Source organism: Mobula hypostoma, chromosome 8, assembly GCF_963921235.1.
Source record: "Mobula hypostoma chromosome 8, sMobHyp1.1, whole genome shotgun sequence".
NCBI lineage: Eukaryota > Metazoa > Chordata > Chondrichthyes > Myliobatiformes > Myliobatidae > Mobula > Mobula hypostoma.
In genome coordinates, this window is record NC_086104.1 from 21,717,545 (window position 1) to 21,731,982 (window position 14,438).

General features: G+C 42.8%; 1 protein-coding gene across 1 annotated transcript in view; it reads right to left on the minus strand.

Moving 5' to 3' along the window:
- Positions 1-14,438, minus strand: part of cebpz (CCAAT enhancer binding protein zeta) — a 40,230-nt gene that overhangs the window by 419 nt on the left and 25,373 nt on the right. The window contains exons 12-15 of the mRNA XM_063055563.1: positions 13,677-13,861; positions 9,066-9,155; positions 297-355; positions 32-113 (exon numbers count right to left, since the gene is read on the minus strand). Of these exons, the coding sequence (XP_062911633.1) occupies positions 32-113; positions 297-355; positions 9,066-9,155; positions 13,677-13,861 (416 nt within the window). The remainder of the gene's footprint in view (positions 1-31; positions 114-296; positions 356-9,065; positions 9,156-13,676; positions 13,862-14,438) is intronic.

Consider the following 14,438-nt stretch of genomic DNA (forward strand, 5'->3'; position numbering starts at 1 on the left):
TACTTTTGACTAAATACTGCTGATTACTTACTTGCTTTATCTTTGTTTGCCATTGCATTAATTCCAATATTGTCAAATTTTGATCCTGCATTTTCATCAAGTAGACAACCAAACTTTTGAAAGAGAACAAAAAATGGTTAAAGTGACGTCAAATAAACCAAATGTAACAAAATATTATGAAACTAGTCGACCAGAATAACACATTCATGAAAAAACTGTTCAGTGAAGTGCAGACTGTTGCAGTGATAATTGTCATCTTTATGCAGGTAGTTTGAAAAGGACACTGTAGGACATACCTCCTCTGCTGCAGCAAACATGTCACCATCATTCTTAAAACCCTCTTTCCGTTTCTTTCCTGCAACAATGCATACAGATCATATGAAAAACAACTCATTGGGAAAAATCTTTAGCTTCAGTTGCAAATTAATTATAATCCACATACACTACAATATACATCTTTAAAGATAACCTCTAAATATCTTATTCATCGTTCACTGAAATAAGTTTTTAAAAAAAACAGAACAAAGCAAGAAATAATTGTTTTAACTCAGAACACGAACTTACAATGACTTGTTTCACTTCACAAAATTATCTACTTTTCCCATTGATCTACTAAGAGGATAATATAACTTCATGAAATAAATTTAACTTCATACAAAATATGCAGGATATAAGAAAATCTGCCAAGTTAATACACATCTATTCTAGTTATAGCAGAATCCTGATTGTTATGTGTTAGTGGTGATATCTAGGCAAAAATTTCAACAGTGGTTTGCCGTTGCCTTCTGTTGCCGCAGTGCTCATCTAACTAGAGCATTTGACCTCTACTGGTGTTCCCAATTGGGAATCATACACTAGACGTCGCCCAACCTTTACTGTTGTACAAAGACAATCCACCACCAAAGCTTGGAATCCATCTCCCTGCTGCCGGAGACTTCAGTGATTTTAGGTGACACCACCACCATTGGTCTGGTTATTTTTCTGGTGCCAAACATTTGCCATAGACAGAGCTCCTTCAGCGAGACAGGGTGCACCCGGACCTAAGCCCTACGTGAAGGTGGAGTTGTCTTGGGCGGTAGAAGCTATGTAATCGCTATTGGTATTTCCTGATATTTAGTCAGGACCCAACCACCCCATACACCCCATAGTCAATCATGGAAAGAAACAAAAGAAGGAAACCAGACGACAGTGTGAGTGGGGTTGATTTCTAATCAACAGAACAACACCTCGCACGGTAGGGGTAGTCATGTGCTGCAGGTGACACCAGACTGTCACCCAGAGACTGTAAGCAATAGGGAAAGGCTAAGGGTAGCAACATGGAACATCTGTACACTTTACCAGAAAGGAAAGTTGGATAACATATTAAATGAAATGAAAGGTTCGAAGTTGATATCTTAGGCCTGTCAGAAATTAAATGGACTGATAGTGGCAAATTCATTAAGAATAGTTCTCTGATGTATTCTGGAGGTCAACAGCATATGTATGGAATATAAAAACGCAAACACGAGGAATTCTGCAGATGCTGGAAATTCAAGCAACACACATCAAAGTTGCTGGTGAACGCAGCAGGCCAGGCAGCATCTCTAGGAAGAGGTACAGTCGACATTCCGGGCCGAGACCCTTCATCAGGACCAACTGAAGGAAGAGTTAGTAAGAGATTTGAAAGTGGGAGGGGGAGATCCAAAATGATAGGAGAAGACAGAAGGGGGAGGGATGGAGCCACGAGCTGGACAGGTGATTGGCAAAAGGGATATGAGAGGATCATGTGACAGGAGGCCCAGGGAGAAGGAAAAGGGGGAGGGGGGAAAAACCCAAGAGGATGGGCAAGGGGTATAGTCAGAGGAACAGAGAGAGAAAAAGGAGAGAGAGAGAGAGAGAAAGAATGTGTGTATATAAATAAATAACGGATGGGGTACGAGGGGGAGGTGGGGCAGCAGCAGAAGTTAGAGAAGTCAATGTTCATGCCATCAGGTTGGAGGCTACCCAGACGGAATATAAAGTGTTGTTCCTCCAACCTGAGTGTGGCTTCATCTTTATAGTAGAGGAGGCCATGGATAGACATATCAGAATGGGAATGGGATGTGGAATTAAAATGTGTGGCCACTGGGAGATCCTGCTTTCTCTGGCGGACAGAGTATAGGTGTTCAGCAAAACGATCTCCCATTCTGCATCAGGTCTCGCTAATATATAGAAGGCCACATCGGGAGCACCGGACACAGTATATCACCCCAGCCGACTCACAGGTGAAGTGTCACCTCAACTGGAAGGACTGTCTGGGGCCCTGAATGGTGGTAAGGGAGGAAGTGTAAGGACATGTGTAGCACTTGTTCCGCTTACACGGATAAGTGCCAGGAGGGAGATCGGTGGGGAGGGATGGGGGGTACGAATGGACAAGGGAGTCGTGTAGGGAGCGATCCCTGCGGAAAGCAGAGAGCGGGGGGGGGAGGGTAAGAAGTGCTTAGAGTTGGGATCCTGTTGGAAGTGGCGGAAGTTATGGAGAATAATATGTTGGATCCAGAGGCTGGTGGGGTGGTAGTTGAGGACCAGGGGAACCCTATTCATAGTGGGGTGGCAGTAGGATGGAGTGAGAGCAGATGTGCGTGAAATGGGGGAGATGCGTTTGAGAGCAGAGTTGATGGTGGAGGAAGGGAAGCCCCCTTCTTTAAAAAAGGAGGACATCTCCCTCATCCTGGAATGAAAAGCCTCATCCTGAGAGCAGATGTGGTGGAGACAGAGGAATTGCGAGAAGGGGGTGGCATTTTTTCCAAGAGACAGGGTGAGAAGAGGAATAGTCCAGATAGCTGTGAGAGTCAGTAGGCTTATAGTAGACATCAGTAGATAAGCTGTCTCCAGAGATAGAGACAGAAAGATCCAGAAAGGTGAGGGAGGAGTCGGAAATGGACCAGGTAAACTTGAGGGCAGGGTGAAAGTTGGAGGCAAAGTTAATGAAGTCAACAAGCTCAGCATGCATGCAGGAAGCAGCGCCAATGCAGTCATCAATGTAGCGAAGGAAAAGTGGGGGACAGATACCAGAATAAGTTTGGAACATAGATTGTTCCACAAAGCCAACAAAAAGCATATGTATGGAGTTGGAATTATTTTAAACAAACACGTATCAAAATATCTTCTGGGATATTGGGCGATATCCGATCAGCTGCTTTTAGTTAAATTAAGGAACCCTTTTAACATTAGCATAATCCAAGCCTACGTACCAACAAATGATGCGGATGAAGAGGATATCAACAAGTTTTATGAAGATCTCGACAGTGCTTATGAGCAATGTAAATCTCAGAATATAAAACTAGTCATGGGAGATTTTAACGCCAAAGTTGGACAGGAAAGGGTTGATAACATCACAGGACCCTTTGGATTAGGGGAGAAAAATGAAAATGGAGGAAGGTTTACTGATTGGTGTGTCAGAAACAACCAAGTGATCACCGATACTTGGTACAAGAACCATGCAGTAGATTGTGTACTTGGATTAGCCCTGGAGATAGAACAAGGAATCAAATAGATTTCATTACCATCAATGAGTGCTTTAGAAATAATATCACAAATTCTAAAGCCTACCCAGGAGCAGACTGTGGTTCAGATCACCATCCAGTAATAGCTACCATTAAAACAAAATTAAAGAAACTGAAATGTGGGAAAAAAAGAGAAAGTAGTATATGTTGGGAGAATTTAAAAAAGATAGCATACTTAAGCAACAATTCAAGGCAGCTGCAGAAGAACACCTCAACGAAAATGTAACAACACCTATTTGGGACAGATTTAAATATGCTATACAGCAATCAGTAGAGGAGATAATCCCAGTACAAGAAATCCAACACACCAACAAGGGGTGGATCACTCAAGAAATTCTATGATCTGATGGAACAAAGAAGGTTAGTGAAGGATAATGAAGTGCAATACAGAGAACTAGACAGATAGATCAGACAACAGGAATTCTGCAGATGCTGGAAATTCAAGCAACACACATCAAAGTTGCTGGTGAACGCAGCAGGCCAGGCAGCATCTGTAGGAAGAGGTGCAGTCGACGTTTCAGGCCGAGACCCTTCATCAGGACTAACTGAAGGAAGAGTGAGTAAGGGATTTGAAAGTTGGAGGGGGAGGGGGAGATCCAAAATGATAGGAGAAGACAGGTGGGGGAGGGATAGAGCCAAGAGCTGGACAGGTGATAGGCAAAAGGAGATACGAGAGGATCATGGGACAGGAGGTCTGGGAAGAAAGACAAGGGGGTGGGGGGACCCAGAGGATGGGCAAGAGGTATATTCAGAGGGACAGAGGGAGAAAAAGAAGAGTGAGAGAAAGAATGTGTGCATTAAAATAAGTAACAGATGGAGTACAAGGGGGAGGTGGGGCCTTAGCGGAAGTTAGAGAAGTCGATGTTCATGCCATCAGGTTGGAGGCTACCCAGACGGAATATAAGGTGTTGTTCCTCCAACCTGAGTGTGGCTTCATCTTTACAGTAGAGGAGGCCGTGGATAGACATGTCAGAATGGGATTGGGATGTGGAATTAAAATGTGCGGCCACTGGGAGATCCTGCTTTCTCTGGCGGACAGAGCGTAGATGTTCAGCAAAGCGGTCTCCCAGTCTGCGTCGGGTCTCGCCAATATATAAAAGGCCACATCGGGAGCACCGGACGCAGTATTTCACCCCAGTCGACTCACAGGTGAAGTGTTGCCTCACCTGGAAGGACTGTTTGAGGCCCTGAATGGTGGTAAGGGAGGAAGTGTAAGGGCATTTGTAGCACTTGTTCCGCTTACACGGTTTAGTGCCAGGAGGGAGTATCACCCCAGTCGACTCACAGGTGAAGTGTTGCCTCACCTGGAAGGACTATCACCCCAGTCGACTCACAGGTGAAGTGTTGCCTCACCTGGAAGGACTATCACCCCAGTCGACTCACAGGTGAAGTGTTATCCCCACTGATAAAACCCCACTAGGAATAGGGTTCCCCTGGTCCTCACCTTCCACCCCACCAGCCTCCGGGTCCAACATATTATTCTCCGTAACTTCCGCCACCTCCAACGGGATCCCACCACTAAGCACATCTTTCCCTTCCCCCCCCTCTGCATTCCGCAGGGATCGCTCCCTACGCAACTCCCTTGTCCATTCGTCCCCCCCATCCCTCCCCACTGATCTTCCTCCTGGCACTTATCCGTGTAAGCGGAACAAGTGCTACACATGCCCTTACACTTCCTCCCTTACCACCATTCAGGGCCCCAAACAGTCCTTCCAGGTGAGGCAACACTTCACCTGTGAGTCGACTGGGGTGATATACTGCGTCTGGTGCTCCCGATGTGGCCTTTTATATATTGACGAGACCCGATGCAGACTGGGAGACCGCTTTGCTGAACATCTACGCTCTGTCCGCCAGAGAAAGCAGGATCTCCCAGTGGCCACACATTTTAATTCCACATCCCATTCCCCTTCTGACATGTCTATCCACGGCCTCCTCTACTGTAAAGATGAAGCCACACTCAGGTTGGAGGAACAACACCTTATATTCCGTCTGGGTAGCCTCCAACCTGATGGCATAAACATTGACTTCTCTAACTTCCGCTAAGGCCCCACCTCCCCCTTGTACTCCATCTGTTACTCATTTTTATACACACATTCTTTCTCTCACTCTCCTTTTTCTCCCTCTGTCCCTCTGAATATACCTCTTGCCCATCCTCTGGGTCCCCCCCCCTTGTCTTTCTCCCCAGACCTCCTGTCCCATGATCCTCTCGTATCCCCTTTTGCCTATCACCTGTCCAGCTCTTGGCTCTATCCCTCCCTCTCCTGTCTTCTCCTATCATTTTGGATCTCCCCCTCCCCCTCCCCCTCCAACTTTCTCACTTTTTCCCCTTCTCCCTTACTCACTCTTCTTTCAGTTAGTCCTGACGAAGGGTCTCGGCCTGAAACGTCGACTGCACCTCTTCCTACAGATGCTGCCTGGCCTGCTGCGTTCACCAGATAGATCAGACAATTGTGCAATATTGCAAAGGAAGAATGGCTGAATCAAAAATGCAATGAAGTAGAAGGCCATATTAACAACAGCAAAGAAATGCACAAGAAAATTATGGAAATTACTGGAATTAAGAAAACCTCCTCTACAGGATGCATAAGATCAGCAGACGGATCCATACTAACAGATCTAGATAAAGTACGTGAGAGGTGGATTCAGTATATAGAGCAGCTGTTTGAGGATAATAGAGGGGAACCCCCAGATATTAAACACCCTAATTCTGGCCCACCTATTACCAAAGAAGAAATAACTAAAGCAATGAAAAGCATGAAACATGGTAAAGCCACTGGACCTGCTGAAATTTCAGTGTAAATGATACAAGCCCTAAAAGATCTGGGCATATATATTCTGTTTGAACCGTTTAATCGCATATATGAGTCTGCTGTATTGCCTGACCATCTCTTGAAATCAGTATTTATAATTCTGTCAAAAATTCCTGGAACTATTGACTGTGAAAATTATAGAACAATCAGTCTTATGAGTCATTATAAAAATTTTGTTGAGAATTGTTCTGAGTCGAATTAAAACCAAGTTAATACCAGAAACTTCTAAACTGCAATATGGGTTTATTGAGGATAGAGGAACTAGGAACGCAATTTTCATACTATGAATGCTTTCAGAAAGGGCAATTGAATATCAAAATGATGCCTTTTTATGTTTTATTGATTTCACTAAAGTATTCGACAAAGTGCAACATGAAAAATTATTTCAAATTCTCGCTAAATTAAACATTGACGGAAGGGACCAACAACTGTTTCAAAACTTATATTGGAACCAAACGGCGGCGGTAAAAATTGATGATAATACAAGCAGTTGGACTAAAATTCAAAGAGGAGTTAGACAGGGATGCGTTGCCTCACCAGAATTATTTAATATCTGTAGTGAAATGATACTCAGAGAAATAGAAGACCTGGATGGAATAAAAACTGGAGGTGTTAACATCAACAATATAAGATATGCAGACGATACCACCCTAATAGCAAGTGCTGCAGGAAACCTACAAATCCTCCTGGACAAAGTAGTGCAAACAAGTGCAGATTTTGGTCTAACCATCAACTGCAAAAAAAACCCCAAATGTATGGTAATATCAAAACAGCAGGATACTCCCAAATGCCAATTGTACATCGGTAACCAAGAGATTGAACAAAGGACCAGCTTTAATTACCTTGGTAGCTTTACATCACAAGATGCTAGAAGTAGAGAAAAAAAGAATTGCCAATGCCAAAACCAACTTCCAAAAAATGAAACCCATTTTTAGCAACAGACACAGTTCTATAACAACAAGGCTTAGGCTACTAAAATGTTACATATGATCAATCTTGCTGAATGCTTCCAAAAGATGGACTATAACACCAGAACTCCAAAGAAACTTAGAAGGAACAGAAATGTGGTTTCTTAGAAGAATGCTGAAAATATCATATAGAGATAGGGTAACTAATGAGACAGTACTCCAAAGTGCCCAGACAAAAAGATCTTTAATGAGAACATTAAATGAGAGGAAACTTAAATTCCTGGGCCATGTCGTCAGAAAGGGAGAAATAGAATGCCTTACATTACAAGAGCGTATGCCTGGGAACCGTGGAAGAGGAAGGCAAAGAAGAAAATATATGGACACTGTGAAAGAACTAACAGATCTAAGTGTGCCAGATTATCATTGACACTGCGTGGGATCGTTCGATGTGGGAAAGCCATGATCGCCCAAGCGTGTAACGCACAAGGCACATGAAGAAGGTGATATCAAGGATATTAGCAAATTGTATTTTCCTAAAAGTTTATGACCATGAGATGCAGCAGCAGAAGTAGGACATTTGGCCCATCGAGTCTGCTCCATCATTTCATTATGGCTGATCCATTTCCCTCTCAGCCCCAATCTACTGCCTTCTCCACTGATCCCTTCATGCTCTATCAACCCCTGCCTAAAATACACACAATGAATTGGCCTCCACAGCCGCCTCTGGCAACAAATTCCATAGATTCACCATTCTTTGCTAAAGAAAAACTTCCTCATCTCCACTCTAAATGGACATCCCTCTATTCTGAGATCTGGTCCTAGACTCCAGCACAAGAAACATTCTCTCCACATCCACTCTACCAAGGCTTTTCAGCATTTGATAGGTTCCAATGAAATCACCCCTGATTCTTCTGAATTCCAGTGAGAAGAGGCCCGGAGCCATCAAATACTCCTCATATGATAAGCCTTTGAATCTCAGAATCATTTTTGTGATCCTCCTTTGAACCCTCTTCAATGTCAGCATGTTCCTTCTTAAATAAGGAGCCCCAAACAACTCTCAATACTCCAAGTGAGGCCTCACCAGAGCCTTCTAAAGTCTGAGCATTACATCCTTGTTTTTATATTCTAGTCCTCTAACATTGCATTTGCCTTCCTCACCACCGACTCAACCTGTAAAATAACCTTTAGGGAATCCTGCACAAGGACTCCCAAGTCCCTTTGCACCTCAGATTTTTGAATTTTCTCTCCATTCAAAAATAATTACTTTTTCTGCCAAAGTGCATGACCACACACTTTGTGACTTCTTCTATCAAAAGTTATAATACCAATGTATCATTCAATTACTTCCTGTTACAAACTCAACAGGGTAATATGCCAATATTTAAATGTAGTTACCCACCACTATGTGCTGATCTTAATCTAGGAGCGCTAAGCAAAACGTGATGCAAGTAGCATAGCATGATTTGTGTGTGAAGCACAATGTTTTAGTGGAGTTCTATACAGTAAGGGAAAAAAATAAAGTTGTAACTAGGGGTTCAGACAAATGTGGATTTCAGAAAATTGGACTGTTCATTCATCTTAGCTGAAAGGATCAATAATGGTGCTAAATGGTTCAAGATTCAGACCTCAGATAGTTATTCAGCTGATGAGGACAAGATAAAAGTTAGTATTGATACACCACACAGTCAAATAGCAAGTATTCACCCCCATAAACATTATGGTAGTGATGAAAAAGTGTTTGAGAACTGAATTTGGTAATGAAGTATAAATCAGAACAATTCTTTCAAGCCTTTAAGTCATGTAATACAAAACAGTTTTTATACCTTTAACACGTGTTGAAAAATCCAAGTCTTCACCTTTTTTCCTTTTGCCAGGCTTATTACTTTTCTTCACTGCGGGTGCACTGTCGACCTCTGTACGTGAGCATAAGCATTGCATAGCATTTGGTTAAATTACATTACAAAGTGTCTATTCTGATCGCAGAGCATGGTATTCAATCAAGTCATAGAGAAGTACAGCACAGAAACGGACCATCTGGCCCATCTAGTTCATGCTCAAACCAGTTAAACTGCCAAATCCCATTGACCTGCACTGGGACCATAGCTCTCAATACCCTGACCATCCATGTACTATCCAAACTTATCTTAAACATTAAAATCCAGCTTGCATGCACCACCTGAACCAGCAGCTCAATCCACACTCTCACGACCCTCTGAGTGAAAAAGTTTTCCCTCATGTTCCCCTTACATTTCCCACCTTTCACCCTTAACTCATGACCTCAGGTTGTAGACCCACCTAACCTCAGTTGAAAAAGCCTGCTTGCATTTACCCTATCTATACTGCTCATAATTTTGTATACCTTGATCAAACCTCCTCTCAATCTTCTACTTTACAGTCCTAACCTAATCAATCTTTCCTTATAACTCAGGTCCTCCAGATCTTGCAACATCCTTGTAAATTTACTCTGTACTCTTTCAACCTTGTTTACATCTTTCTTGTAGGTAGGTGACTAAAATTGCACACAATACTCCAAATTAGGCCTCACCAACATCTTATACAAGTTCAAAATAACATCCCATCTCCTGTACTCAATACATTGATCTACGTAGGCCAAGGTGCCAAAAGCTTTCTTTACGATCCTATCTACCAGTGTCACCACTTTCAATGAAGTATGGACCTATATTCTCAGATCCTTTTGTTCTACCACACTCCTCATTCAGTACGTAAGACCTATCTTGATTGGTCCCACCGAGTGCAAAACCTTGCATTTGTCTGTAGATGTGAACTTCTCATTATTCAGGACATTCTCAGAGACAGTTACGTAAAAAGGGCCTGAAGGATCATTGGGGAGCTGAGTCACCCCAACCACAAACTGTTCCAGCTGCTACCATCTTGGAAACGGTACCGCAGCATTAAAGCCAGGACCAACAGGCTCCGGGACAGCTTCTTCCACCAGGCCATCACACTGATTAATTACTCTGATACAATTGTATTTCTATGCTATATCGACTGTCCTGTTGTACATACTATTCATTACAAATTACTATAAATTGCACAATTGAAACGTCACAAAGATTTTTACTCATGAATGTGAATGTAAGAAATAAATTCAATTCAATTCATTAAATTCTATCTGCCATTTTTCCAGCTGATGCAGATCCCTCTGGAAGCCATGACAGCCTTCCTCACTGTCCACTACACCCCCAATCCTGGTGTCATCACCCAGCACAGATGCCTGCGGCACACCAGTAGTCACAGACCTCCAGTCAAAAAGGCAACCTTCTATAACCACTCTCTGGCTTCTCCCACAGAGCTGATGTCTAATCCAATTGACTACCTCATCCTGAATGCTGAGTGACTGCACCTTCTTGACCAGCCTCCCACGCTGGACCTTGTCAAATGCTGTACTAAAGTCCATGTAGACAACATCCACTGCCTTGCCTTCATCCAGTTTCCTGGTAACTTCCTCGATAAATTCTGTAAGATTGGTTAGACATGATCTACCTTGCATGAAGCGGTGCTATCTATCCTTACTCAATCCATGTCTATCCAAATACTTACATATCCAGTCCCTTAGAATACCTTCCAATAATTTTCACACAACTGATGTCAAACTCAGCAGCCGATAATTTTCTGGTTTATTTTTAGAGCCTTTTTTAAACAGCGGAACGACATTGGCTCTCCTCCAATGGTCTGGTACCTCCCCTGTTGCTAAGGATAATTTAAATCTCTACCAGGGCCACGGCAATATCAGCACTTGCCTTCCATAGGGTACAAGTGAACACCTCGTCAGGCCCTGGGGATTTATTCACCCTGACTTGCCTCAGGCTAGCAAACACCACCTCCTATGTAATCTGTACAGGGTCCATGAAGTTGATGCCTCTTTGCCTTACTTTTATAGACCCTGTGTCCATCTCCTGAGTAAATACAGATACAAAAAAAAAAATTTAAGATCTCCCCCATCTGTTTTGGCTCCACACACGGATTACCATCATGATCTTCCAGAGTCCAATTTTGTCCCTTGCAATCCTTTTGCTCTTAACATATTTGTAGAATCGCTCACGATTCTCCCTCACCTTGTCTGCTAGAGCAACTTCATGCCTTCTTTTAGCCCTCCTGATTTCTTTCTTAAGTGTTCTCTTGAATTTCTTGTACCCCATAAGCACCTCATTTGTTCCTACAACACACACAAAATGCTGGTGGACAGGCAACATCATTTGTTCCTAGTTGCCTATCCCTGTTAAGCACCTCCTTTATTCTCTTAGCATATATGTATAGGCATCCATTAGTCTCGTGAGACCATGGATTTGTGCCTTGGAAGATTTCCAGGGCGCAGGCCTGGGCAAGGTTGTATGGAAGACCAGCAGTTCCCATGCTGCAAGTCTCCCCTCTCCACGCCACTGATGTTGTCCAAGGGAAGGGCATTAGGACCCATACAGCTTGGCACCGGTGTTGTCGCAGAGCAATGTGTGCCTTGACCAAGGCTCAAACTAGTGACCTTCAGATCGCTAGATGACCGCCTTAAACACTTGGCCACACGCCAGCACAATTCTCTTAACAAGGCCCTCAATATCTCTTGAAAAAGAATGTTCCCTACACACTTGTTATCTTTAACTTCTACCCTGAAAGGTACATACAAGCTTTGTACTCTCAAAATTTCACTTTTGAAGGTCTTCCACTTAAGTACACATTTGCCAGAAAACAGTTTGTCCTAATCCACACTTGCCAGATTATTTCTGATACCATCAAAATTGGCCTTTCTCCAATTTAGAATCTCAATCCATGGACCAGATCTATCTCTTTACATATTTACTTTGACACTAATGGCATTGTGATCTCTGGATGCAAAGTATTCCCCTATGCAAACTTCTGTCACCTGCCCTGTCTCATTTCCTAATAGCATATTCAGCACTGCACGCTCTCTCGTTGGGACTTCTATGTACTGATGAAGGAAATTTTCCTGAACACATTTGACAAACTCTATGCCATCTAGTCTTTTTCCAGTATGGGAGTCCCAGTCAATATGTGGAAAGTTAAAATCACCTACAATAACAATCGTATGATTCTTGCAACAGTCTGCGATTTCTTTACAAATTTGTTTCCTCTAAATCTCTATGATTGTTGGGTGGTCTGCATACAGCCCCATTAATGCAGTCATACCTTTCTTATTTCTCAATTCCAACTCAGTAGAGTTCTCCAGTCTTCCTGACGAAGCACTGCCATGACATTTACCCTGACTAGTAACACCACCCCTCCTCCTTTAATCCAGGTATTGATCCATGGCCTGAGCCATCCGCCTTCCCTATGATACTTCTTGCATTGAAATATACGCAGCTCAGGACACTAGTCACACCATGCTCAACCTTTTGATTCGTCTTTTCGGAGGTTACCATTATCTGTTTCCACAACTTCTCCACTAACTGTTCTGGCACTCTGGTTCCCATACCCCTGCAACTCTAGTTTAAACTCCACTGTGCAGCATTAACAAACCTTCCCACTAGGATATTAGATCACCACCCCCTCCCCCCCCCCCCCCCCCAGTTCAGGTGCAAACCACCCCTTCTGTACAGGTCCCATCTTCCTTGGAAGAGAGCCCAACGATCCAAAAATCTTATGCCCTCCCTCCTAACCAACTCCGTAGCCACTAATTAAATTGTATATTCTTCCTAGTTCTGGCCTCACTAGCACATGGCATGGTAGCAATCCTGAGATCACAACTCCGGAGTCCTGCCCTTTAATTTAGCACCAGACTCCCTGAACCCCATATGCAGAACCCTGTCACTTGTCCTACCCATGTCATTAGTACCTATGTGGACCATGATATCTAGATGTTCACCCTCCCACTTAAGAATGCTGAGGACTCGATCCAAAAAGTTCCAGACCCTGGCACCCGGGAGGCAACATACCATCTGGGAATCCTGTTCTTGCCCATAGAACCTCCTTTCAGCAACTCTAACTAATAAATTCCCAATCACTGCAGCGCGCCTCTTCTCCCCCCTTCCCTTCTGAGTCACAGAGGCAGACGCAGTGCCAGAGACCCAAATGCTGTGACTTTTCCTGTTAGTTCAATCCCCTTGACACCATCCAAAGTGGAATACTTGTTTTTGAAATGGGATGGCCACAGAGGTACTCTGAACTGGCTCATGAACCCCTTTCCCCTTGCTCACTGTCACTGAAAAGGTAAAATGAAAGTTCGAAATTGTTACTTGAAACCCCACTTAAGGATTTTGTAGAGTTGAAAATAGAACTGCTATTTAGTTTTCAACAGATGAAACACCTGAACACACTAAGCAAATCTTTTAATATCTTTTATTTATGAGAGTGCACATGAACTTAAAAGCCAAGGATCTGTTAATATTCTTCTTCTCCTTGACAGCTGGCTAATATTGTGAACTGGCAATATTATTGAATAGCACTGAATATACAAATAGTACCTTCATCATCTGTATCATTCAAAAATAGACCAGCATCTTCTCCCACAACTTCACCAAAGTCTTCCTCCTCCAAGCTTCCTAATGACACTTCTTCATCATCCAGATTATTCACATCATCATCATCATCATCTGAATCTGAATCAACTTGCTCATCAGTTTCCTTTGATGATTTTGGCTTCATATTACTGTTAACATAGTGAATATTTTTTCAGTTAGTGAGTGATTCTTTAAAAAATCTCCAATGACAACAACCACAAGTCTTAGAAATAAGTATTGGAAATTGCCTAACAAGAAAGCAATTTGCTGTTGGTTTTTCTTCCATGTTCTTAAAGTATAGCAAAACACTTTCTGCTTGTTATTTCTATTTGTATGATGATTACAATCTCCTCCATCAAATTAAATACATGAAGTTACTGCAGGTGTTGGAATATGGGGCAACTTCTGCAGTGGATTATGTAGTATTTACTTATTTATTGAGATACAGCACAAAAACAGTATCTGTGGGAGCCGTGGGAGTCAAAATTGTTTCAGGTCAAAACCTGCACCAGTCCTAAAACTGGAGAATGCACACAGCAAAAAGGAGAGAGACAGAATAGAGGAACACTATAGATGATTGATGGATTGGAAGAAAGTAGGGCTTCCCAGGTAACCATTTCATGTTTATTTTCTCCATAGAGGCGCTGTACTTTTCTGTTTCAAATTATTTAGTTGTTTTCCATTTAAAAGTAATTACTACCATGCAATCTTTTGTGCCCACTCTAT